The 26,750-nt window shown below is 40.0% G+C and overlaps 1 protein-coding gene across 1 annotated transcript in view; it reads left to right on the top strand.

The window, feature by feature from the left end:
* rars2 (arginyl-tRNA synthetase 2, mitochondrial) overlaps positions 1 to 20,256 on the top strand; it is a 72,829-nt gene extending 52,573 nt beyond the window's left edge. Inside the window, exons 13-20 of the mRNA XM_048531676.2 lie at positions 338 to 414; positions 2,008 to 2,132; positions 4,652 to 4,719; positions 9,426 to 9,535; positions 12,050 to 12,145; positions 12,599 to 12,673; positions 15,072 to 15,135; positions 18,346 to 20,256. Of these exons, the coding sequence (XP_048387633.1) occupies positions 338 to 414; positions 2,008 to 2,132; positions 4,652 to 4,719; positions 9,426 to 9,535; positions 12,050 to 12,145; positions 12,599 to 12,673; positions 15,072 to 15,135; positions 18,346 to 18,432 (702 nt within the window). The 3' untranslated portion in view covers positions 18,433 to 20,256. The remainder of the gene's footprint in view (positions 1 to 337; positions 415 to 2,007; positions 2,133 to 4,651; positions 4,720 to 9,425; positions 9,536 to 12,049; positions 12,146 to 12,598; positions 12,674 to 15,071; positions 15,136 to 18,345) is intronic.
* The last annotated feature ends 6,494 nt before the right edge of the window (positions 20,257 to 26,750 follow it).

Here is a 26,750-nt window from a genome sequence, read left to right as displayed (position 1 = left end):
AGCATGGAAACAGACCTGCAGTGCAACTAATTCATGTTCCCAACCTAAACTAGCCCCATCTGCCTGCTGATATCCCTCCAAATCTTTCCTATTCATGTACTTATCCACATGTCTTGTAACTGTACCTGCATCCATTGTACCTAGAGTTTGTTCCACACACTAACCACTTTTGTGTTAAAAGATTGCCCCTCATGTCCTTTCTAAGTCTTTCTCCTCTCATTTTAAATGTATGCCCTCTAGTTTTGAGCTCTTCTGTCACTCCACCTCACCTAGGGAAAAGACACTTGCCATTCACCTCGTACATGATTTCTATATTAATAACTGTATCTTTCTCCAGACAGATAAAGAACAGTGCACTCATTTTCAGCAGTTGTTTGGCGTACTGAAAACCGTGGGTTACAACTGGACAGAACGGTAGGTTCTTTCATAACTACCACGTTTCCACTAATGTAATAACAAATCATCCAGCACGGACTACTTGAAGATGACAGACTCCATCCTTTTCTTATTAGATAGAATTGTAGAAGCTGATACAAAAAGTGTTAGAGTTGGGAAATTTAATCAAAATGAACAAATGATGTCAGAGAAAAGGATTTTTTTTTTGTTCATTCATGGAAGTGGGTGACATTGTCTGGCTCAGCATTTAATGCCCATCGCTAGTTGCCTTTCAGAATGTGGTGCTAAGCCGCCTTCTGGAAACATGACAGTCCACTTATTAGGAAGGGAGTTCCACAATTTTGACCACGTGACAATAAAGAAATCCCAACTCTAGACAATCTAAGAAAAGCATTGGTTGCCAGGTTACTAGAGGAAAAAAAAGTACAGATTTATTTCTTAACAGTTTAAAAAGTTTATCTTGAGGAAAATTTGAAACAATCAATATTGTCCAACACTCAAAGGAAATTAACATATTTCCAGAATAAGTAATACAGGGAAATCTCAGCAGTTATTAAGAAAATGTTTTATCCAGAGGTCACACTGCTTGCATCTTATTAACTTTGTCCCTCATTATCATCTCCTTTTTATGTTCAGCTCATGTCCAAGTGCAACAAGACCTGACAAAAGTCAAGTTTGGGTCAAAAAGTAGAAAGTAACATTTCATGCCACACAAATGACCACCTCCAGCCAGAGAAAATCCAGCCACCACCTCTTGACATTGAATGGCATCGCCATCTCTGAATCCCCCACTGCTAACATTGTGAGAGTTACCATTCACAAGAAACTGAATTGGGATGGCTATGTAAATACTGTTGCCACAAGAGCAGATAAGAGACTGGCAACCCTGTAGTGAGTAACTCGCCTCCTGACTCCCAAAGCCATAAAGTACAGCCTAGCCATAGATGGAATACTCCCCAGTTACCTGGATGAGTTTGCTTCCAATAACACTCAAGAAATTTGTTAGCATCTAGGACAAAACATCCTGCTTGATTGGCACCACATCCACAAATATTCACTCCCTCCATCACCAATGCTCAGTAGCTGCAGTTTGTATGATCTGCAAGATGCACTGCAGTAATTCATCAAAGCTGTCTAGGCAGCATCTTTCAAACTCCCACTGATATCTATGAGAACAGTAGCAACAGACACGTGGAACTGCACCACCTGTGGGTTCCCCTCCAAACTGCACATCATCTGAATTGTAAATATATTGCTGCCCCTTCAGTGTTGGGTCAAATTACTGGAATTTTTTTGCCTCCTGCCCCCACCAAAAAAAAGCATTGTCGATCTATCTAGAGCTCATGATTGTAGTGGTTCAAGAAGGCAGCTCACCAGCACCTTCACTCAAGCACGTAGGGGTGAGCAATAAATGCTGGCTCAACCAGTGACACTCATCCCACGAATGAATAAAAATAATTAGTGTCAGGTTAGCAAGAACTACCAATAGGTCTCTGGTAAATGTGCCTTTCATTCTTATAATGCTTAAGCTCCCCGTGTAATTAGTGAAATTGAGGAAACACAGATCATCTTCCTGTTATCATGTGCAATGCTTTTGCATCATTTTTGCAGATGTCGGCATGTTCCCTTTGGGTTAGTTAAAGGGATGAAGACTCGGAAAGGAGATGTTGTCTTTCTAGAAGATGTTATGAATGAAGCCCGGTGCAGAATGCTGCAAAACATGGCTGCCTCAAAGAGTGAGTGCTCTATTTTAATAGTTAAAACTTTACCTTCTTTCCAGCCCCCAAAAGGACTGCCTCCTTCATAGCTGGAGATTGAGTGAGTGAGTCATAGAATCCCTACAGTGCAGAAGCAGGCCATTCAGCCCATCAAGTCCACACCAACCATCCAAAGAGCATTCCATCCAGATCCTCCTCCACCCTATCACCCTGCGTTTCCTATGGCCAAACCACCTGACCTCCCATGTCTTTGGAATGTGGGAGGGAACCCGAGCACCTGGAGGAAACACACATCCTTGGCACTGTGAGGCTCACCTTTTAAGTGGTACTCTAAGTTTCCTGACTGTTTGTTTTCTACTAGAGTAATTTCCTGCAGCTAATGGGTTTACCATCAGAACCATCAGGGATATCTGAGCTGTGACTGACAACTTTATAAATTATGCTCAGGAGACATTGATTCATTACATTGAAACAATTACAAAAAAGACGGTAAATGTCCAATTCTGTGACTACTTAATGGTTTACATGCTGTGATCGTAAAAGAACTAATCAAACAAATTTTATTGCATCTAACAAAGGAAGAAGTGTGATTACTTATATTTTAAGCTGATCTGTAGAATATAACAAAATACACTTTGACTTCTGTGTCCAAACAAGAAATACAAATTAGGGGAATATAGTTTAGCCAAATTAGTATCCACGTTAGAGTATCTAGTTTGTAGCTTGTTGACCAAGTTCCCTTCAAGTTGAACTTGATGATTTCGATGCTATCTATAAACTAGAAGCAGAGTTTGCGTTGTGGAGGAGGGGCAGGAAGGCCCCCACTTCACTTCTCGGCTAATTATCCTGGAGAATCTAGGTTCTGAGAAACCATGTGTTTGACTTGTCACGTGACCACATCCGCCAACTGTCGGTACTTCAGATAATTGTAACTTCCGATTGTAACTTGATTGAGTTAGATCTGGGAACTACCCCCATCTTAGCCAAGTGTCTCATGTCCAAGGAATTAACCTTTTGATGGTTTGTCTTGAATACTAGAATAGTTGAGGTGAGTTTCTGTACATGTCATCTTGATTGTGCAGAATGGAAAGTCATTCATAACTTCCCATGGGGGTCATTTTCTGTGGTGGGTTTTAATGGGATTGGAATATGGGATTATAGTAATGCAAGGTAATGTTGGCCATCTTGAGCTGAGTTGAGTCTCTGGGTTCTAAGAGTAACTAGAATCATAGAATTCCTACAGTGCAGACAGAGATCATTTTGGCCCATCAAGTCTGCACAAATGCTCCAAAAAGCATCCCACCCAGACCCCTGCTGTAACCCTGCATTTGCTGAGAGTAATCCACCCTAGTCTACTGGACCCTGGTTAGTATGGACAATTATGCATGACCAGTCCACCTAACCTGCATGTCTTTGGACTGTGGAAGGAAACCAGCACACTTGGAGAAAACTGCGTAGACACAGAACATGCGACCTCCATGTAGTCTCCGACCCAAGGGTGGAATTGAACCCTGGCCCCGGCACTGTCATGCAGCAGTGCTAACCGCTGAGCCACCTTGCCTTTTTAAAAGGTACGATTTTGTGTATTTGGAATCTATGATTCTAGTTTCTCTTAGAAACCAGAGACTCGACTCAGCTCAAGATGGCCAACATTAAGTTGCATTACTGTAATCCCATATTCCAATCCCACCACAGAAAATGACCCCCATGGGGACTATGAATGACTTTCCATTCTGCACAATCAAGATGACATCTACAGAAACTCTCCTCAACTATTCTAGTATTCAAGACAAACCATCAAAAGGTTAATTCCTTGGACGTGGGACACTTGGCTAAGATGGGGTAGTTCCCAGATCTGACTCAATCAAGTTACAATTATCTGAATTACTGGCAGTTGGCGGAGGTGGTCATGTAACAAGTCAAACACGTGTTCTCAGAACCTAGATTCTCCAGGATAAGTAGTTGAGAAGTGAAGTGGGGAGCTCTCTCGTGCCCCCCCTCCACACCACAAACTCTGCTATAAACTAGAAGCGTCAAAATCATCAAGTTCAACTTGAAGGGAACTTTGGTTAATCAGATTAAAGATCAATATTTAGTACAAGTGCACTTTCATGTTCTGCTGACGCATAGCATTCATCAGAAGTAAATCAGCATTTTCCACTTACACTTTCTGCTTAAATTTATCTTTTTTTTTCAGTACCATTCTAATCTGAGTACATGGTAATATGCCATTATCGTTCCATCACGTACAGTACAATTATGCTTTAGCAAAGGTGGATGTAACACGAGTCCCAAAATTAAATGTTGATTCTGTGACGGTTGTAGCAGTTTCAAATTTAAAAATGTAAAGAAATTACAGAAAAACTACCGAATGAAATTCCTGAACTTGTACATCAAACAGAATAAAGTGTAGATTGAGGTTTTTGTTTTGTTTCTAAGGTGAGGGTAAACCTGTTGCAAGGTATTTTTAAGGCCATGATTCATTTGATTGTTTACAGGTGATTTGTGTTTAATTCTTTATTTTTATTCATATGAAGCAACAAAGGAATTGGAAGACCCTGAAGATACTGCAGAAAAAGTGGGTGTGGCTGCACTTATTATTCAGGTAGTGACTGACCCTTTGCTGCTTTCACCTGCATTGAGAGATTAGATGATTCTGAAATCTTCAATTTTCATTTTAATCCTCTGAAAGTTTTGGTGTGACGTGGGGAATAGTCTAAACTAGGAAATTCCACAATGAAACCTTTTGTTTTAACTGGAAGAGAATGCGTCCAGGTTATGTGGAATAATCTCGTTTTCCTTGTGTTGTCGCTGTGTCCAGTTGTCCCTAGAACTGAAGGTGACATTCACTTGGGGTCACCAGTTAGTGCCACCAGTCATCATAAGACCATAAGGACTAGTTGCTGGTGCAGGCAGCTCAGACCCTCAAGCCTGCTCCGCTACTTAGTATGATCATGGCTGGACTCATCTTGGCCTCAACTCCACTTTTCTGCCCACTTCCTATAATCCTTTGACAAATTACTAACCAAAAATCTGTCCATCTCCTCCAAATCCATTCAGTGTCCTGGTGTCTACCATGCTCTGGGATAGTCAATTTTGCAGATTCACAACCCTTTGAAATCAATAACTTCTCTTCATCTCTGTTTTAAATCTTCTACTCCTTATTCCTAAAACTGTGACTCTTGTTCTAGATTGCCTGACATGAGTGAGCAGTGTCTCATCTACTTTGTCAATCATCTTTAGTGTCTTATCTACCTCAGTTAAATCTCCCCTCATTCTTCAAACTCTGGAGGATATAGCCATAACCTGCTCAATCTTTCTTCACAAGACGAACCCCTCATTTCTGGACTCAATCTTGTGAATCTCTGCTAAACTGCCTCCAATCCAACTATACCCGCTCCGGTGAGAGGACCAAAATTGTAAGCCATGCTCCAGGTGTGGTCTCGCTAATGCCTTGTACAGTTGCAGCAACACTTTTTTTCTATTTTTATACTCCTTCCATTTGCAATCTGTATTATGAGCTGAAGTCAGAAGTCACATGACACCAGGTTATAGTCCAACAAGTTTATTTGAAATCATATGTTTTTGGAGTGCTGCTCCTTTGTCAACTGACGAAGGAGCAGCATTCCAAAACTTTGTGATTTCAAGTAAACCTGTTGGACCATACCTGATGTGTGACTTCTGACTTTGTCCACCCCACACTTGTCCAACACTGGCACCTCCACATCATTACCAGCTGTACCTGCATGCCAGTTTTCTGTGAATCATGCACAAGGTCATCCAGATCCCTCTGCGCTAAAGCACTCTGCTGTTTATAGAGTCCTAAAGATCAACAGCACAGAAAAAGACCCTTCAGCCTGCTGTGTCTGCAGCAGTCAAAAACAGTCACCTAACTATTCCAATCCATTTCCAGCACTTGGCCTGTAGCCTTGTATGCTTTGGCATTTGCAAGTGCACATCTAATCACTTCTTCTTTCAATGTTATGAAGGTTTCTGCCTCTCCCGCCCTTACAGGCAATGCGTTCCAGATTCCTACCATCCTTTTGGGTGAAAAAGCCTTTCCTCACATCTACTCTAAACATCTGTCCCTTCTCTTAAATCTATGCCCTTGGCCACTGATCATTTTGTCAGGGGAAAATGTATTTCCCTATTTACCCTATCTATGCTTCTCATTATTTCATACATCTCAATCATGTCCCCTTTCTATCTCCTCTGCTGTGAGGAAAAACTACCCAAGTCTGTCCAACTCTTTCATGACTGAAACTCCCCAGCCTGAGTAATATCCTTGTATATCTCCTGTGTACCCTCTGTCCCGTTCTATCCCATCCCTGCTACAGTGTGGATTCCTGAACTGCACACAGTACTCTAGCTGTGGCCTAACCAGCGTTTTATAAAGCTCCAGTATAACCTTCCTGCTCTTAAACTCTATTCCTTGGCTAATAAAGACAAGTATGCCATTTGCCTACTTGGGCTCCTGTGATGCAGCAATAGTGTCCCTACCTCTGAACCATGAGGCGAAGATTCAAGTCCCACTTGCTACAGAGGTGCTGAATGGCTGAGTAAAATAAATACCATATGCCTCCTTAACCACTATCCACCTGACCTGATACAGTAAGGAACCAGTGTACACGCAAAGGTCGCTCCGAACCTTGGTGCTTCCAACCATTCATCATGCATTCTCTTGCCTTGTTTGACCTGCCTAAGCACATCACCCCACATTTCTCTGAATTGAATTCTACTCATCATCCCATCTTGCCAGGCCACCTACAGCCTATCTTCCTCACTATTTAACACCTCATTCAGAAAGTGACTTACCCTTTTACTCCCCAGTCACAAATGGTTAACTTATTGTATTAAATGCAATTGGCCAGATTTTGATTCATTCACCTAACCTGCCCATATAACTTGTAAATTTCTTATTTTTTCATTGTAACTTACTTTCCCACCTATTTGTGTGATGGAACAGGTCAATTTTTTATCCTGAGATCCTTGAGCAAGACATCCCATGCAGTACTGGGATCTGGGGTGCAAATTGGCATCATCATCTTTTCCTTATCATTAAGGTGTTGTGATTCAAAGCAAGATGCAGATTGTTCGACGTGTCGTTGTTGCCTAACTGAGTGATTGGTAGCAAACTCCTCCTGGATATTCATGTCACTGCTGTGTTTCAAGAAGAGCTTCATAGTGTCTATGTAGTGTTTTCTTTATCCAGTCCTGGGCCACTGATCTTTTAAATGTTGAGAAAACTGGATTTGGTGGGGTGATGCTTTTTAGTCATTCAGACACCATTCAATCCATTGTCCTCTAGGAAAAGTTTTTTTTTTTCCCTGAATGCTTATGCATCTGACGTCGAGAAAGACACACTAGTTCTTTGTTTAGTGGTCCTTCCAATCAATATGGAGAATATGATGGAATTTCTGTAGAGCTCTTATGCATTGCACAATGTGAAGTGGTGAAGTTACACATACTGGCCTCATCACTGCCCAATAATAATTTGGAAATCAGTCACTTGGTAATGTGCACAATTTCAGAGTTTGCAGGCTGCCAGTCTTTGCACACTCATTCATCTGTTATGCATCTCTGCTGCTGACTTAGAGTACATAGTCAGGGAGGTTCCTTGATTTTCACTTTTGGGGGGCGACGTTGACGCATTGGGAATGTCACTGGATTGGTAATATTGAGTTCCAACAAATAATGCTACAGGGACACAAGTCTGAAATGGCAGTGTTGAAATTTAAATTTGGTTAATTAATGAATCTGGTATTAAAAGCTGGTCTCTAATAGTTTCATGGTACTATTATCAGTTGTCATGAAAAATTAATCTGGTTTGCTAATGTCCTTTTTTGGGAAGGCAGCATGCCGTCTTTACCCAGTCTGACTTGTGTACGATTCCGCAGCAATGTGCTTAACTCTCTAAAATAGCTAAGCGCTGTTTGTATGAGTCTGCTACAGATATCAGATATACTGCTGTGGTTTGGAAAGGTGACTCATCACGATCACCTCGAGGCAATTGGGGACGGACAGCAATTGCTGATCTTGCTGCATCCCACTAAAGAATTTTAAAACCTGTTTCCGCAGCAGCCATATATTAGGCGCCCATCTTTGATGCACACAAAAAATAAATGTAGCTGCCTAAATGGAGGATGTTAGTTTTCTCCATGAGGAGGATCAATTTTGTGAATCTTAGACTTGATTAAAAGGAATGGAGAGGAATGTTGTGCCTGCCAGGTTTTGAGCTCTCTACTCTCCAATTAGTGTGTCTGTTTGGCATCTTAGTGTATGTTTGACGCCCAATCAAGTCTGGGCAGTCACACTCAGTCTGAGAGCCTCACTTCAAGCATGTTCAGTGATACTGGCAGACATGGGTTTTGAACTTTAACAAGCTTTTTTTTAACAAGATATGGGCAGCCCCTGCCAGCCTCCAATAAGCCAGTGGGTGTGCACTTTTTGGAGGGCTCAGAATTTCAGTCTCCTTGGATTTATTTCACTTTGTGAGGAACCCCTTAATTTCCACCTAGTATTTCCAAACCAAGACCCTCCTCATAATATTGAGGCATAGGATTGACAGTTCCTCACTGAGATGCACCAATGTGCTGACTGTGTTGTAAGTTTGCTTTAAAATCTCTAAGTAAATTGGTTTTATATAAAAACTGAACAACCAAATTCTTAGTTCATGTGCACTTTTGTTATTGTGACCGTTAGACCACTTGAGCCTGTAGATTGTGCATTCACTATTTTGCAGCCAGCAGGGAGCACATTGCACTATAATAGTGCAATGTGCTCCCTGCCTTTTAATTGATCAGGGAAACTATGTAAGTAAGTACTAATGACAACAGTACTTAAGTATGTTCCTGGAGATTTAATCACATGCTTTTCCCCTAGATACCACTCATTAGTTGGCCAAGTCATCCATTCCGTGATGCACTGCCTTCCTGTGCCAGTAATTTCCAACTGATGTTTGACTGTCAATGGCCTTACTTGTTTCCATCCCCATTTTCAATATGCTTATATCTGGTAAAAAGAAACATTCAAAGAAATGAAAAAGAAACACTTTTTTCTTTTTAATGTTTATAATCTTTCTCCAGGGTTGCAGTCAGCAGTGTTCTGGAGATTGATATTCAATTCCTGGAGACTCCAGGTCAATATCTAGAAGGTTGGAACAGAGTTTGTCAAATTGTGAAGTACAAATATTAATGGCACAATTTTCATTTCTTTTTCAAAGTCAATTTTCCTGATTTTCTTTCAAGTTGGTGAGTTAGAACTTTTTTAAAAATGAAAAGTGACTAACTCTTTTTTAAATATAATTTATAGGATTTCAAAGGACCTCTCTTGTCTGATTATGAATTCGACTGGGATCGTGTCCTCCAAAGCCATGGAGATACTGGAGTATTTTTACAATACACTCACGCAAGGCTGTGTAGGTAAGGTGCAAATGCAGAAGAGCCAAGCAATCCTTTGACAACATGTTGATCAGTGTAAAATAGTTATCCATGTACAGAATCCAAAAGCTAAAAATTGCAGGCTAGCGGGAAGTAGAAGGAGATAAAGGTTGGAAAACTCATTCAAAAAACTAGCACGTGTGTGATTGGCTAAATATCTTCCTTTTATGTTCTGTATTGCCTCTTGAACATCCCCAGTTTTGCAAACACACAAAATTGGAGCAGGTTAATAAAATGTGAGGCTGGATGAACACAGCAGGCCAAGCAGCATCTCAGGAACACAAAAGCTGACGTTTCGGGCCTAGACCCTAGGCCCGAAACGTCAGCTTTTGTGCTCCTGAGATGCTGCTTGGCCTGCTGTGTTCATCCAGCCTCACATTTTATTATCTTGGAATTCTCCAGCATCTGCAGTTCCCATTATCTCTGATACAAATTGGAGCAGGTGTTTTCCACTCGGCCCCTGGAGCCTGCTCCACCGTTCAATAAAATCATGGCTGATCTGTTTTATATTTCAAATTCTACATTGCTGTCTATCCCCATATCTTTTATTTCCCTGTCTAAAAGTATCCACCTTCCTTTGCCACAAATATATTTAATGATTTTGCCTCAAGCTGCACAACCCTCAAAAAGCATTTTCTTCATTGCATTCCCAGAAGGGTAATCCCTAATTTTAACAGTATCCTCTAGTTACGGACTTAATCATAAGATGAAACCAAGTCTCCACATTCACCTTGTCAAGACCATTCAGGACTTTGTACTGTTCAATCAAGTCAACCCTCACTCTTCAAACCTCCAGTGGAAACAAGATCACCCTGTCGACTTGTCGACTAGACAAATCACTTACTTCAGGCATAAATCCAGTAAACCACCTTTTAACTATCTCCAGTGCTTTTACATCTTCCTTAAATAAGGAGACCCAACGACATACTCTATTCAAGATGTGTCTCATCAATGTCTGTTAACTGAAGCATAATGTCGTTACTATTATATACAATTCTTCCCCATGAAGCATAGCATGTTCCACTGAAGCATAGCATCCCATCAGCCTTATTGATTGTGATGTACCTGAATACTGACTTTTTCTGATTCATCTAATAAGGTTGAAATTCGTCTGCACCTATAGAATTGTCAGTCTGCAGCTCCACCAGTTTGCTTAGTGCTACTTCCTTTACAATTATAATGTCACTAAGTTAATCTCTCCCCAGAGCCAAATGTTTGTTAATTTCATCTTCATTTCCTTATTGCCTGTTAACTCCCTATCCTCTGACCAACACTCACTGTACTTTTATTTTCCTTCTGAAGAACCTGTCCACTCTTACATTCCTACTTAGCTTCCTCCTATACTCTAATTTATTCCTACTTATTAGTTTTTTATCTTTCTACTATTCTTTATATTCTGTCCAATCCTGTGACCTGCCATTTACTTTGCACAAGTGTATGCTATTTCAGTATTTAGTTAACCATGGATAGTGGGCCCTTTCTTTAGAATCTTTATGTATTCTTAATCTACACAAGATTACACTCACCTTTACTGGCTCCATCCCCACCTCCCTTTGACCTGTCTGTCTCCTCTTCACCTTTCTCCTTTATCCATCTTCTGCCTCCCCCTCTCTCCCTATTTATTTCAGAACCCCCTTCCCCTCCCCCATTTCTGAAGTAGGGCCTAGGGCCAAAACATTAGCCTTCCTGCTCCTCTGTGCTTGGCCTGCTGTGTTCATCCAGCTCTATGCTTTGTTATCTGAGAATAGGTCCTGGGTGTCCTTTTACACTTGTCATTAAAAGCAAGCATGCACGTGGCACCAAGCGGTTAAGGCGGCAAATGATATTGCAGGAGAGCTTGAGTACAAGAACAATGATGTCTTACTGTAGCTGTACAGGGCCTTGTGAGACCACACCTGGGGTGTTCTGTGTAGTTTTGATCTCCTCACCAAAAGGAAAGTATTTTCCTTAAGAAGACTGTAACAATGGTCCACCAGATTGATGCATAATTATACAGCATGCTGGGATGGCAAATTTATCCAACGTGGAGAGATTAGATCAGTTGGACATGTTTTTACTGAAGTTTAGAAGAATGGGATGGGATTTCATTTGGAAAAATACAAAATTCTGACAGGATGGAAGAGATTGAATGTGAAGATGATGGCTATGAGGCTATAGAACAGAGATTTATGGCCTTCAGATATGGGGTAAGCCATTTTGGACAGATGAGAAATTTCTTCACAGGCTGTGTTGACCAAGCCATTAAATATCTTGAATGAACAATTAGATTTCTACAGAATAAGGGTCTTCAGGATAAAGGGATCAGAACAGGAATATGTCTTTTGAGGTAAAGCGTCAGCCTCGATGTTGCTGAATGGCAGAATGGTCACTATGGACCATTTTTGGACCTCCTACTGCAATGACATTATTAATGTTGACTTTAGGGCTCAAGCGTTCTTTATGACTTGTTCTCTTTGAGGTATTTACAGCTGCGATTTGTTTTTTAAATCAACGCAGTTTACAGAGATCATTTGAAAATAGAATAGAGGAGCAGTTTGACCCAGCGTATTTACAGGAACCTCAGGCAATTGCATTATTGCAGCATCTCCTCAGGTATGACCGATAAATAAATATATCTTTTGAGAAGCAATGTTATAAATACAGTTCATGATTTAATAGCTGTAAGTAATGAATTCTCTATTAGTGAAGGTTTATTCTGTTCTAAATTATATTCCTGATCTGTTGCACTCCTTGCTGGAATAGTATCCTGCACACTAATTTTAACAGTGCTGTGTGGGTGGTGAACTACAGCATACCAACTCTTAACAATTCAAGGCGAATTGCAATCACCAAGCCCATCCAAGAGCAAATAAACAATAAATACTGATCTTACTAAAGACACCCATGTCTCGTGATCAAATAAAGTGTGTAAATAGTTTGTATTTTAAAATTGTATAAAGTTTTTTGCTAATTTTATTTCTAAGTATGTCTTAAGATTTTTTTTATACTGAAGCAGAACATGAAATGTTATGTCAAGGTGTCATATGTTCCTTTGGATTTTTTAAGGTATGATGAAGTTCTCTTCCAAGTTTCGGAGGACCTCCAACCTAAACATCTTGTAAGCTACCTGATAATGTTGAGGTAAGATTATTGCTGCCTCAGTATGATTTTTAGATGGCCATCTTCAGTGCTTGAGGCTTCATCTCTTTGGAATAAATACTTTCTAAAAACTCCTTTTTCAAAATCTGCCAGCTCCAAAATTTTGGGGTGACTTGTTTTGCAATATCTTGACCAACCTAAAATTGCGTAAGTGGGCAAAATGTCCGATTTTATTTCCTGGTTCTTAAAAGAAGGGTTATTTATTTTTAATTGTTGCCCAGCGATCAAAATAATTACTATTCTGGTGATAACTTTCCAATGCACAAATCAGCATAGAATCATCATCGAATCCCTACAGTGTGGAAATAGGCCTTCAGCCCATCAAGTCCATACTAATTCTCCAAAGAACATCCCAATGCCCCACCCCCACACTCCCCCAGTAACCCTGCATTTCCCATGGCTAACCCACCTAACACTGTTGCCTCACAGCACCAGGGACCTGGGTTCAATTCCAGCCTTGAACGACTGTCTGTGTGGAGTTGGCACATTCTGCCCCTGTCTGTGGGGGTTCCCTCCCACAGTCCAGAGATGTGCAGGTTAGGTGAATTTGGCCATGCTAAATTGCCCAGAGGGATGTGTAGATTAAGTGGATTATAGGGGGATGAGTTTGGGTATGGTGCTCCTGAGGTTTGGTGTGGGCTTGTTGGGCCAAAGGGCCTGTTTCCACACTGTAGGGAATATATGAACGATGATCAGCTTGTACATCCCTGGAAACTATGGGCAATTTAGCATGGGTAATACACCTCACCTGTACAGCTTTGGACTGGTGGAGGAAACTGGAGAATCTGGAGGAAACCCAAGCAGACAATGCAAACTCCACACAGTCCGTGGCCTGAGGGTGGAATCAAACCCAGGCCCCTGGTGCTGAGGGGCAGCAGGGCTAACCACGGAGCCACTGTGCAAGATGTGTGAAATTAAGAGTAGTTCCCAGGACCACCTCTAGATGCAGGTGGGGATTGAGTCAGTTTGGATGTCCTTTTTTTTGTTTTGTTTCCAGCATATTGCTGATACTGCAATGACAGCATTGATTGCCCATTCCTAATCTTATTATTTCAATGAAAAACTTTTGTTTTAGGAGGGAAATTCTCCTATGGATTTTCAGAGGCCAACTTTTACTTATCACCTCAGACCACAAGGTTTTAGTTGCAGTTAACAGTGACTTCATGATTTTGAAAGTCAACTGATTAATCTGTGATTTCAAGGATTTGCCACGTGTCATTTGAGGAAATAACACAGTTCTCTAAGTTAGTTACTTGGAGTTGCACTTAATGTATCTCCAGCAATGGTCAATATGCATCTGCCAGTTTCCTCCCCTCAATTCCTCTTTTCTGAGTAGACTTCCTGTAAGATATGATTCACTGCATAGCAGTAGCCCTCTGCTTCTTGATTGGAAAGTAACACAAAAGAAAATCTAACCCTGTCCTTGAAGTGTGAAGGTATTCACTTTGGTCATAATATTTTGTTTTCCTATGTGGGTTTTTTAAACTGTGAAACCTGCAAGTATTGACACTGAGAGTTTTGGGTGTGCACATGCAAAGTTTGCAGAAAATTAACATACAGATACAGCCAATAACTTAGAAGGCAAATGGCATGTCAGCCTGTATTGCAAGAGAATTGGAGGACAGGAATAAAGAAGTTGTATTACAATTGTGAAGGGTTTTGGTGAGACTGCAAATGGAGCAATATGTGTAATTTTGATCTCCCAAGCTTAAGAAATGATGGATTTACATTAGAAGCAGTACAACAAAGGTCCACTAAATTGGTCCCTGGGATGAGATGGATAAGTTGGTCTGTGATGATAGACTGATCAAATTGGGGCTGGATTATCTGAAGTTTAGCAGAACGAGAGGTAATCTCATTGAAATGTACAAGCTTCTGAAGGCATAGAAAGGGGCAATGTTGATAGATTCTCTGACCAGAAGCTAAAACACAGGGTCATAATAAGGGACTGACCTATGTGAGGCAAGGAATGTTTTCACTCAAGGGGCGATGTATCTTTTGGATTATCTGCCCCAGACAGTTGTGAAGTCTCTAGTAGCTTTATTGATAATATAAATATTGAATAGGCACATTTTGATCACTCAGGGCATTGAGCAATATGAGAAATGGGCAGGAATATGGAATTAAAGACCAACATCAGTCGTGACCATACTGATTGATGCAGTGCTCCTATTTCTTAACGTACCCAATATTCATACCTGGGCACTTTGCAGTAAGCTTGAATAGCAACCTGTAGAGACATGCTTCCTGAGCCTCTGCTTGTTACCAAGCACACAGTGTAGTCATTTTATATGAACTCCACCAAACTTGTAAAAATAAATGTAACAACTCTGTTTCTCTATATCTTGTTAAACTGTGTATTTTTTTTTTTGTTTTGCAGCCGTCTTGCTTCTATAGCTCACAGGACTCTGCACGTCAAAGGCAGCTTATCTGAAGTAGCAATGGTTAGTGTGTGTTACTTAATAAATCTGTCCAGTTGTTGTAAGGTATTATTGCGTAGAGTTCGCTTAAATTAAACTTTAAAAATCCAACCAGCATTACTGCTGTATCAACTTATGGTCAATTTTGAGTCTGAGGCTGCCTGAAAGCTTAATCCTTCAACTATAATCAATTTTCTTTTTTTTAAAAAGTGTTGTTGATTTAATGTAATTAACCCAAAAGCCATTGATGTATTTCACTCTGAGGCTGATGAATTATTATTCAGTAATTTGTGGAGCTAAAATGAGTATTGGTGGTGATTCAAAAAATTGTCGTCTTGTTTGAGACAGTGTTTTCCAGTAACCCTTGATTCCTTTACAGATTAAAAATCTGTCAGTCTTAGCCTTGAATATACATCATGAGGCAGCCCTCCGCAGTAGAGAAATACATGGATTCGCTACTCTCTGAAAGAAGAAATTCCTCCAAATTTGTCTCTTAAGGCATTCAAGAGGGCATTGGATATTCATTTGAATAAAAGTAATGTACAAGGATATGGAAAAAGCAGGGGACTGGTAGTAGGTAGTGATGCTGTTTTATCATGCCACTGCAGGCATGATGGGCAGAATGACCTCTTCCTGGGCTGTAACATTTGAGATTCTGATGTAGGGAAACCCTTACTGAGTTTGCTCCCTCTAGTCCTAGACACTCTTACAAAGGAAAACAATTATTTCTGCATAACTCTGTCAACATCCCCAAGAGCTTTATATCTTTTGATAAGGTTGCCTGTCATTCTTCTAAATTTCAATGAGTACAGGCCCAACCTACTCAACCTGTTCTCCTAAGACAGTTCCCCAATGTTCTTCTCTAAATTGCATCCAATGCCAGCATATCTGCCCTTAAATATGGGGTACAGTATTCTAGCTGTGGTCTGTGTAAACTTATAGCTAAACCTTCCTACTTCTGTACTCCATTCCCTTTCCCATAGAAATAAAAGCTAAAGTCCATTTACCTTCCCTATTTTCTACTGAATGTGGATGTAAAATAAAACAAAGCCCTGCGGGACTGGAGATCTAAAACAAAAACAAGTCTGGCAAAACTTGTGGGAAGAAAGCAGAGTTAATATTGCTATTTTTGAATATGGGTGCTAGAGTTTTTGTGATATACGCAGAAGGACTCCTAAATCCCTTTGTGCTGTAGCTTTCTGCATTTAACTAATAATCAGCTCCTCTATTCTTCCTGTTAGGGTGCATAGCTTCACATATTTTCCTCTGTGTCTGCCTTGTTCTTGCCCACTTGCTTAATCTGTCTGTATCCTTCTCCAGGCTAATATGTCATCATTACCCGCCTTCCCATCTGTTTGTGTTAATAACAAATTTGGCTAGAGTATGTTTATTTCCTTTGTTGGGATACATCGGAGTCAGAAAATATTTTCTTAAATGTCTGCCAGTGTACCTCATCCATCATTGCTGCTAAACTCCTTTCCGAGTCCATTCCAACTAGTTATGCCCTCGTTGCTGTGCAATTAATCTTAATTAAGCTTAACAGTTGTTTTCAACCCATGTTCCTCACTTTTAAACCAAGTGCTAAATTCTACTGTGTTATGGTCACTGCTTCCGAGGGGATCTTTTACTGTGACATCATTTATTAAACCTGCCTCATTACACATCATCAGATCTAAAATAGTTTGACCCCTAGTTGGATCCACAACATATTGCACTACACTCTGAATTCTTCTCCATGGCTATCTCTATCAATCTGATTATCCCCAGCTACATGAGGATTATGGTCTTTTGTGATTCATGTACTGTCTTCGTTACTTGCTGCCATTATCTCCTGATATATTCTCTGTCCCATTGCATAGCCACTGTTCAGGGGTCTAGACTCTACTCTCAGGGTCAACTTCCTTTTTTGTTTCTTACTCCCACCCACGTGGATTTTACAACTTTAAGTTTGAGATCACCCCCTGCTATCATGTTTATTCTATTCCCATTCCAGCAATGGAATATTTAATTCCCAGCTTTGACCGCATTGTAACCGTGTCTCTGTAATGACTATAATGGAGAAATGCATTAACCTATATTTGTACCATTAACTCTTACTCGTTCATCAATTCCAGACACCATAAGCATTTAAGTAAAGGGCCATTAATTTTGCCATTTACCATTTTGTTCCCCGGTTAGCCTGTTTAAGTGCTGTTTTTCTGTTTGGATACTCTGCCCATTCCTGTCTCACATTGGATAGTGTTATTCAAATAGCTGCTCTTTAATTCTGTTGTTTCTCTTTCTCTGTAAGCTTACATTTCCCCTCTCCAATCCCTGACTACAGTCCTACTTATTCATTTCATCACAATGCTGATCCCTGTACAGTTCAGGTTAAGCCTAGACCCCAGGACGGCTCCTTTCTGTTCCAGTCCTGGTTCTATCACCCCATGAACTTAAACCCATTCTACTCTTTACCAATTTTTTGAGCATACATTTAACTGTTTGACTCTATGCCAGTTTGCTCATGGCCCAGATAGTAGTCCAGAGATGAATACCTTAGTCATTTTGCCTTGTAATTTAATTCATGACTGTTCAGGATCTTTCAGCATAACCTCCTTTCTTGTCCTAGCAATGTCACTGATAGCAAATGGAATCTTCCCCGCACTCGCTATGTTCTTCTCCAGCCTTGAGACGTTCTTAACCCTGTCAACGGGCAGGCAGCACAGCCCTTGGGACTCCCTGGCTGCAGAAAACAGTATCATCATCCATCTCCACTACCACCACCACACACACGCGTGCACACCCCCCCATACTGCCTCTACCATAACCACATGCCTATTTCCTTCCCCTACTTGGAATGGTCCTCTGTATCAGATTCCCATGGACAGTTGCAGAAGTCAGTGCTCCTCAATTGCAACCATGTGGGTCCTCATACCTACTTCACCTGCAGTTACACCCTCCTGTTCCTGATCAGAGATCAATTTTGAATTGCCTAATTGAATACAGTCTTTGTTAATATTGCAAGGATAATATCATAGTGCCTGAGAATTGTACACACATTAACATGGACATGATTGTCTTTTATATAAAAAGTGCTGTTAGTTAGCAGTATCTATTTTAATTTTTTTGTAACAATTTAAATTGATATACTGGGTATTGATGTAATCAATTTTTCATTTCTGAATTCAAAATTGCAGATTTTTCACAAAGTTTTTCATCCTGGGAGTTTTTCACCTCTATTCCTCTTTATTCTAGGCAAGATATCTACTTTTCAAGGGAACCGCTTCTGTGTTAGCCAATGGAATGAAACTGCTTGGTATAACTCCAGTGGAGAAGATGTGATTGTAGCACCTGCTTTTATATTCTAATCAATTTAATGGCTCAACTCAACAAAATTTAAGTAAAGATGTGATTAAACCCACATGTTTACAATAGCTGATTAAACTCAAAAGTAAACTTTGTTTTTAGCTGAGTACCCATAAGGAAGAAAACAAGATGGCAGACTACAATTTCCTTGTGCAACATTTGGTGGAGAGCAGGAATTCCTCTAATTCAACTCCACATGGGAGGTATGGCCCACTGTCCAAAGAAGAACAAAGAGCTGAGGAAAGCCTGTCTTGTTTCAGACAGTCTATTTCATAGAACGAAGATTGAGAAATTGCTGCTGGCTGATCTGATTATGGCCAGTTTGGTAGAAAGAAATGAAGTATTATTTAATGAGCGAGTGATTGCAGATCTCTGTAGTGTGGAGGGATCTGGGTATCTTGGTACATGTATCACTATGTTAACACGCAGTTGAGAAGGCAAATGGAATGTTGTTTATCGTAAGGAGGATGGGATAGAAAAGTAGCAATGTTTACTGCAGCTGTCCAAAGCCTTGATGAGACCACATCGAGAGTACTATGTACCCTTTTTGTTTTTGACTCCATAAGGAAGGGTATAATTGCATTAGAACTGGTTCAGAGAAGATTCAGATGTCTGATTCCTCTAGTGAAAGGGCTCTTTAAGAGGGAAAGTTGCAAAAGTTCTGCCTTTATCCATTTGTGTTTAGAAGAATGAGAAATGATCTTGTTGAAACATAACAGATCTTGAGGGAACCTGCCAGGGTGGTTGCTGAAAGGATGCTACTGCCTGTGGGGAACACAGTTTTAAACTAACCGACATCCCATTTTTAATACTGAAATAAGGAGAAACTTTCTGGGGATCATGAGTCCAACAGATTCTCTTCCCCGCAGAGCATTGAAGGCAGGGTAATTGAAATCTTTCAGCAAATAATTATATGGGTTCTTGATCCATATCCTGTTCATTGCTTGCTTTCCAATTTATCTTTGTGCTGTCGACATATTTGGCCATAAAACAGACAACCCCTTAAGAGTCATTAATATAGATTGCAAACAGTTGGATTCCATAATGAGATAATGTACTTCTATATTAATAATTCAAATTAATCTCAGCTAGATGGGCCAGCAAAGCTTCTATTTTTTAAATAATGAGCATTACTGAGCTGACAATGATCAGATTATAGAACATAGAACAGTACAACACAGAACAGGCCCTTCAGCCCACGATGTTTTGCCGACCATTGATCCTCATGTATGCCCCCTCAAATTTCTGTGACCATATACATGTCCAGCAGTCTCTTAAATGTCCCCAATGACCTTGCTTCCACAACTGCTGCTGGCAACGCATTCCATGCTCTCTCAACTCTGTAAAGAACCCGCCTTTGACATCCCCTTTATACTTTCCTCCAACCAGCTTAAAACTATGACCCCTAAATTGTGTGGCAGGGAAAGTGGGATCTTGAATGATCAGTCAGCGCTGAGCTCAATGAGCAGCTAGTTTTAAGATGCCCTTGAGCTACCCTTCCATTCCTCCCATCAACACACCAACTATCAGAAATGGATTTCTACCCTGAAGGGGGAATCTGGTCAAAACAACCTGAAAAAATCTGGGCAACATAAAGGGTTGTGTCTGGAATTGTCATTAGAGTTACTATCAAGGATACTACCGCCATTCACTCTTCCACAACAAAACTCTTCTGTTTTTATTTGGTAGTCAAGTTTGGGATTGATTCATTTGAGTTGACTGACAGTATTGCTTGTAATAAAAATTATCACTAAGCACAATCATTTCCATTTGAGATGACAAAATGTGAGGCTGGATGAACACAGCAGGCCAAGCAGCATCTCAGGAGCACAAAAGCTGACGTTTTGGGCCTAGACCCTTCACCAGAGAGGGTCAAGGCCCAAAACGTCAGCTTTTGTGCTCCTGAGATGCTGCTTGGCCTGCTGTGTTCATCCAGCCTCACATTTTGTTGTCTTGGATTCTCCAGCATCTGCAGTTCCCATTATCTCATTTCCATTTGTTTCTGCAACCTGTGCTTCAATGCAACCTAGGTTTCGAGGGTGAAATCTTCTCTGGTTGCAAATAAACTTGGTCAGTGTTAAGGAGAGGTAGGTTCAAAACAGCATGTTCACAGACTATCCTAGTGGCTATTAAAAATAGCTGGTGGGGATAATGGCCTGACCCCTCTTGTGGAGCTATGACTGAATAAAAGGAGGTGTCATTCTGCATCTGGCTATTCCTTTTCTGATCTGGAAGTACAATACAGTTAATTGAACAGTGATAAAATTACTTGTGGGCATTGCCTCTCTGAGCAGTAGCTTGCTGATATTTTCTTTTCCTGACCTAAATGCAATATCTCTTTCTTTATCCCCACCCAAATGTATAAACTAGATGAAAATTTGCAGGTACATTTACTGCACCTTTGTATCCAAGGAAGTAGTTTGAAGCGCACATCAATGTGAAAATGCTGACATTTCTGTGGGGTTACATCCAGTGATAGATTAATGCACTGAGCCACGCACATGAGCACTGAGGCAGATAGCAGTTTTTTTGCTGGGTATGGTATAATTTTGAACTTTCCCAACCCAGCAATTGTCAAACGTATTTTCCATGAACGAACAGTCTGTCTCTCGTATGATCTGCCAACATACAAATTGTCACCCACAGCAAAGTTTGACATACAGTGCACATTTTGACTGGCCTCCAAGCAAATTAGTTTATAGTTAAACAGGATTGCTGACTGGCATACTCCACAGGTAGGGATCTCACATCAGTAAATGTGGCCCAAAGTAGTTCAAAAGCACTAAGTGTTGAACTGTTTGCAAAAACTGAAGTTTTGTAATGTTTGCTGGTACTGCTTGGCTAGTTTTAGTCATTAGTCATAGTGACTACTGAGTTAACTGTAAACCATTAAAGAAGCTCAAAGTAGGAACTGACACTGGTTACGTTCCTTCTTTATGGTTGTTTTCACCTCTGGTTTCATTGCTTGATTTTATTTTCTTGAATTGAATTGGGCCAGATTTATATACAAAACGCAATTTCCGGTTCTGATATTTGACTGTTTCTTCCTATTATCAAATGGTCCAGATTTGAATATTTCCTTGGGAATATTGTGGAGTTTTGAACTCCAATTGCTTTCTTCAGTCTTTGAGTTAGAGCCAGACTGCTGCTGGGAGCTTTCCTTTGTGCTCATGGCTAGCTTCTGTGGCCTTGGTTCTCTCATAATTATACAATCTGTATCTTGAATGGCACAAGAATGAATGACCCTGTTTCTGTAACTTTTGTCATGTTTAGTAACCGTGTCAAATCAAATAACTCAAGTGATGAGGCTGATGACTTGTTTGTGTCAGCTACACTATTTGCTCAGTTTTTCCACTGAAATTGGAAGCGGAAACATAATTTGTGAATAGAGAATGCTGGAATGTGCGAAGGGAGGAGTTGGTAGATAAGGGTTGAAATCTTGACTTTTAAGTTGGGTTTTAGTTTCCCTTGTTCACATGATATGAATGGTGTTGGCAAGACTTCATTTATTTCCTATCCCTGAAAAAATGGCAGCCTCTGAGCAACTGCATCTTTGCATTGTTGGTGCTTCCATAGGTTTTCATGACAAATTCCAAACTTGTAACAAAGAAATGATTAGTACATGCTCTGACGTGACCGTGATAGTGTTTCAGTGATTATGCCTGTTGGTGGTAGGTTGTCGAACTGGGAAGCAGGGTTAAAAAGAAACTTTAGGAAGTTGAAGTTTGAGCGCAAAATTAAAATGTGATCACAGTAAGTGAATCCAAGAATGTTAGTACTACTGCCTTCACATCAAGGGTATAGTAGCCAGGGGTTCAAGCAATATTAAAGTCAACTGAAACCATGTTAAGAGGTAGACCTAACACAATGGAAAATGGTTGATGGTAGTCAACAAGTTAAGCTGCAGAAGTTCCTTTTTTAGGGTAGCATCTAGATCCAGTGATCTCAGTTGCTCCACCAATCATTGTTCATGCAATTACTGATCTAGTCTTCAGAAGAATTATAGATACTAGAAAACCAAGATTTGGAATGATATTGAAGTTGGGTCAATAAGTAGCAACTGTCCTATACACCACCCAATTGTCATCCTCAACAAAAGAATGTAATGTTCTCCACTTACATTCAGTGCCAGGTGGGGGTCTAGACTAGCCATAGAAATATGGTTTCAAGAGCTGGTCAGAACCTGGGCATCTGTATCAATTAACTCTCCACCTGTTTCCCTCCCTACACCCCCTCCTACAAAAATCCCTGTCCACTATTAGCAAGTCACATGTCAAATTTACCTGGATTTGTGCAGCTTCAACAGCATTCGAAGATCAACACCATTTAAGACAGCCTACTTGAATGGCACTGCATCTACCATCTCAACCCTTTACGCCTTCCACTACCAACACATGTACTGCAACATTTTGGGAATGTAGGGGAATGTCTATATCTGGAGGCCTGTCTTAAAGCCTCACACCATCATGACTTAAAACTGTATTAGGTCAAAACCTAGTATCAGAGATAATGGGAAGGTCAAAACCTGACTCCTTAATAACACTATAGATGTATCTACACCAGATGGACTGTGGTTCTTCATTTCCTTTTTCAATAGTTGGAGGGGAAATAAATGTTGGGCTTGCCAGTAATGCAGACAAACAAATGGGGAAAAATGTCAGTCCAAAAACTGACATGAACCTTGTTCCCATGCATAACATTTCATTGTTACATTGATCAGTCAGTTATTGTCACTTAGTATCATTGTAAACTATAGATGTCAATAAAAGATAATGACAAAACTATCAATTGTCATTCCTTTTGAGGCAGAAGTTTGTCAATTCAAATCTCATTAATGTTTTTCAGTTTCTCTGAACTTTTCTCTTTTTTTTTAAACTTTCCCACAATGAAGTAATATGCTTTTGCCATTTTCATTGGTTGTGTTTCTATTGTAATTGTGTTCCCAACAGCCTTTACTGTGTGACACAGTTGTACATTTAGATCTTAAAAATATTTTTTTAAAATTCATTCATAGAATGTGGATATTGTTAACTAGGCTGGTACTTATTACCCTGCCCACTGTCTTCCTCCTCATTGTCTGCATCCTAACATGCTGCCTTCAATCCCCAGGGATCAACTTTGCAAATTACTGGGACGGCAATGGCTGCTGCTAACTTTCACTGAGCAGACCAAGACTGGACCATGACCCAAGCCCCCAAGTGACTTTGATGACTGCCCTACCAGATGGCCATGCAGCTCTGAAAATGTCAAAAGAAACTGGAGTAACAGAAGTTTTATCTATAAATATAGAAAGAAGGAAAGACAACACAAATCATCCAGAAAGAAAATAGGTAGAGATACATTAGCAGAATGAGTTTGGTTTGGTTCAGGAATAAGGAAACTTAATATTTATGAAAGGTCCCAGCCATGGAACTGGCAATTGACCAGGATGATAATTGCACCCACAAAAAGACTTGCATTTAATCACTGATCTCTGATCTCAGAATACCCTCAGACAGCTGGTTGGCTGATTTACTAAAAGCAGCAACACAAAAAGAACCAATGTCAGGGGAGGGGTGGGGATAGAAGTTTACACCAAGGAGAAACTTTTTCTCCCTCACAGAAACAGAGAAAGAAGAAAGGGGTCACAATTAGCCTCAACAGCTTTGCAAAGAGGTAGAGAAAGTAACCAGGAGTGTACTTCTGCAATCCTGAAATTAGAATGGGCCTGCTGTGTCCCTATAGCCTACAGTTCAGTGATTCAAGAAAGCTACTCCCTGTCTAGCTCAAGAGAAATCTTGCCATTAACAGTCATAACACAACAAATTTAAGAAAAAAATTTAATTAAAACAATAAAAAAATACATTAAGTGCCACACGCTGAAGAATGTCTTTTCCAAATAGAGACTATAATAGATAAATCAATCCATGAAGTAGGTTACATTTTATAGTCCAATGAATGTGGGAAAGGTACATGTTGTAAGTTTGGTTGTTTGCAGTTCCTCTTTTCTTTACAATTTCAGTACAGCTGTAAGGTGAATAGCTTTGCTTAAAAGAAAACTTCCACCATGAAAAAGAGCAAAACAAATTTGGACATTAAAATATCATTTATCTTTCCCAGTGTCTAGTGATATTACACTAAAAATTTTTGTATAAAAATCCAAGTACCAACTGATGCACAAAATTGTGTTAGCTGGTCATTATTAACAAATACGAGTTCTTCCATTTACAGTATTAAAATACCACCCACTGATGACCTGCAAAACTCAGGGTACTGCACAAGCCTGTACTTACAGATTCCCAAAGACTCTACTGGTTTTTTCGGAATGTACATTATCCAGTAAACTCTGTAGTGAATTGCTTTAAAAAGGCTCAGTTCTGCATACAGCATTTCCAGACCCCACATTCTACAAATATTTGTACACATACAACTTCAAAATAATATGTACATTAACTCTAGGAATGGTCATCAGCAAAAGTTTGCAGTAACTCATGCTGCTGAAGGCACTAAAACACAAATTAACAAAATGTCCTGTTAAATTCAAGATTATTTAAAAAGTTCAAATGGAAATAAGGCAGAACTTAAGTTGGGGAGGGAAACAGTGGTACATTCAATGTTTGAATCAAAACAAAGTGTCTCAGACTAAAAAAAGGTTAATTGTTTGGAATGACCATGGGAAAAAAAGTAATAAAAATTCAATTATACTTCATTGATATTTACATATGGATATCAAAATTTCATTTGGAACAAAAGGGGGTGAGACTTCAAGTTGAGATTCTAATGTCATCTTCTAGAATCTCTCAGCGGTTCATATTTACTATGAGCAAACAATTTAAAAAGTTGGAAATAAATAGCAAACACCACAGAAGATGCACCCATTAATGAACTGTTAAACCACGGCACTGTGGCCAGCAATTACCTTGCATTTTGAATGAGTAACATACCATCTTATACCTAGTTATAACAATCTTTTAAAAAAATCAGGGTGGGGAGAGGACCAGAGCAGGTAAAAGCACCAGTCAAGTAAATGACAATTCTGGTTTGACTGGTTATTACATTGTTTCGCCCAAGGGAAGGGAAGGGGAATGCGAAATTTCTGGGACCAGCAAATGTATTAAAATTGTAACTTTTTTGCAACCAGGTGCAAGTGTCTACTGTAGTTCAGATTTATAAATATGCTTTTTTTAAACAAATATTACTATTAGGAAAGAAGCATTTTAAATGGTTACCAAAAAAACCCTGAAATTGCTGTCCTGAGGAAGGGTCACTTAGGCTGAAACATTAACTGCTTTCTTCGCACAGATGCTGCCAGACCTGCTGAGTTTCTCCAGCAATTTCTGTTTTTGTTTCTGATTTCCAGCACCTGCAGTTCTTGTTTATTTTTAAAGTTTAGGAATTAGTACACAACTGTTGAAGGGCAACTGCACAATCTTGTGCAATTCACTACAGGGCAAATTTTCTATTTTGACCACCTGTCACAAACATTCAAACGCAGTCCAAGCACTTTGACTTTGGGAAAAAAAAGTGTTCTTTTCCTTAAACCGAAATCTTTAATGTGTGATGTGGAATGAGTGAACTTTAGGCATTCCTAGCATGCATTCATGTAACAGTGTCTGCCAGAAAGGGGGAGAGAAACAAAGCTATTGCATACTGTTTGCAAAAGGTTTATCAGCCTTCAATCCACAAATGCCAAGCAAATGCTAGTAACAAACACCTCTCTAGAAGTTGTCTTGTGCAGAAGCAACACGTTATTCACTTCGGACAGAAATCTGTTGTTTCCTTCTGTCAATCACAGGTGACCTAAAGTCAACTCCACACTGACCCTACATCTGCACAGAAACAGAAGCTTGCATTTATGAATGTCAATCCTGACTTTAGCAGGAGAGTGTATTGTAAGCAGGACGATTAACTCCATGCTAACCTTGTCAAATTACAAAAGTAACAGAAACCCTGCTCAAACTTGATTCAGCCTCAGTTTGAAATCCAGAAGTAGAAAACTGTCTCGTGTTCAAGGGGTCATACTAAAGGTCCCACAAGAGTTAAGACAGGTCACCTGTCTTTCCTTCTGTTCTAATGAGTCCATCAGCTCTCTGCTGACCAATCCAATCAGTCTCTTATCTCTGAAACCCTCCAGCTTTATTTCCCTCAACTGTGTAACCAATTACATTTCAAAACTGTTTACTGTCTTCACTCCCACCTCCCTTAGGGGCAGGCAGTGCCAGGTCATTACCACCATCTCTGTAAAAAGAAAAAATACTCTTCCCCATACCCATTCCTCCAAAAAAAAATCAACAATTGCTGTCTGTTCCCTTGTT

The sequence above is a fragment of the Stegostoma tigrinum genome, chromosome 4, assembly GCF_030684315.1.
Source record: "Stegostoma tigrinum isolate sSteTig4 chromosome 4, sSteTig4.hap1, whole genome shotgun sequence".
Classification (NCBI taxonomy): domain Eukaryota; kingdom Metazoa; phylum Chordata; class Chondrichthyes; order Orectolobiformes; family Stegostomatidae; genus Stegostoma; species Stegostoma tigrinum.
This window is presented reverse-complemented; position numbering and strand designations above follow the sequence as displayed.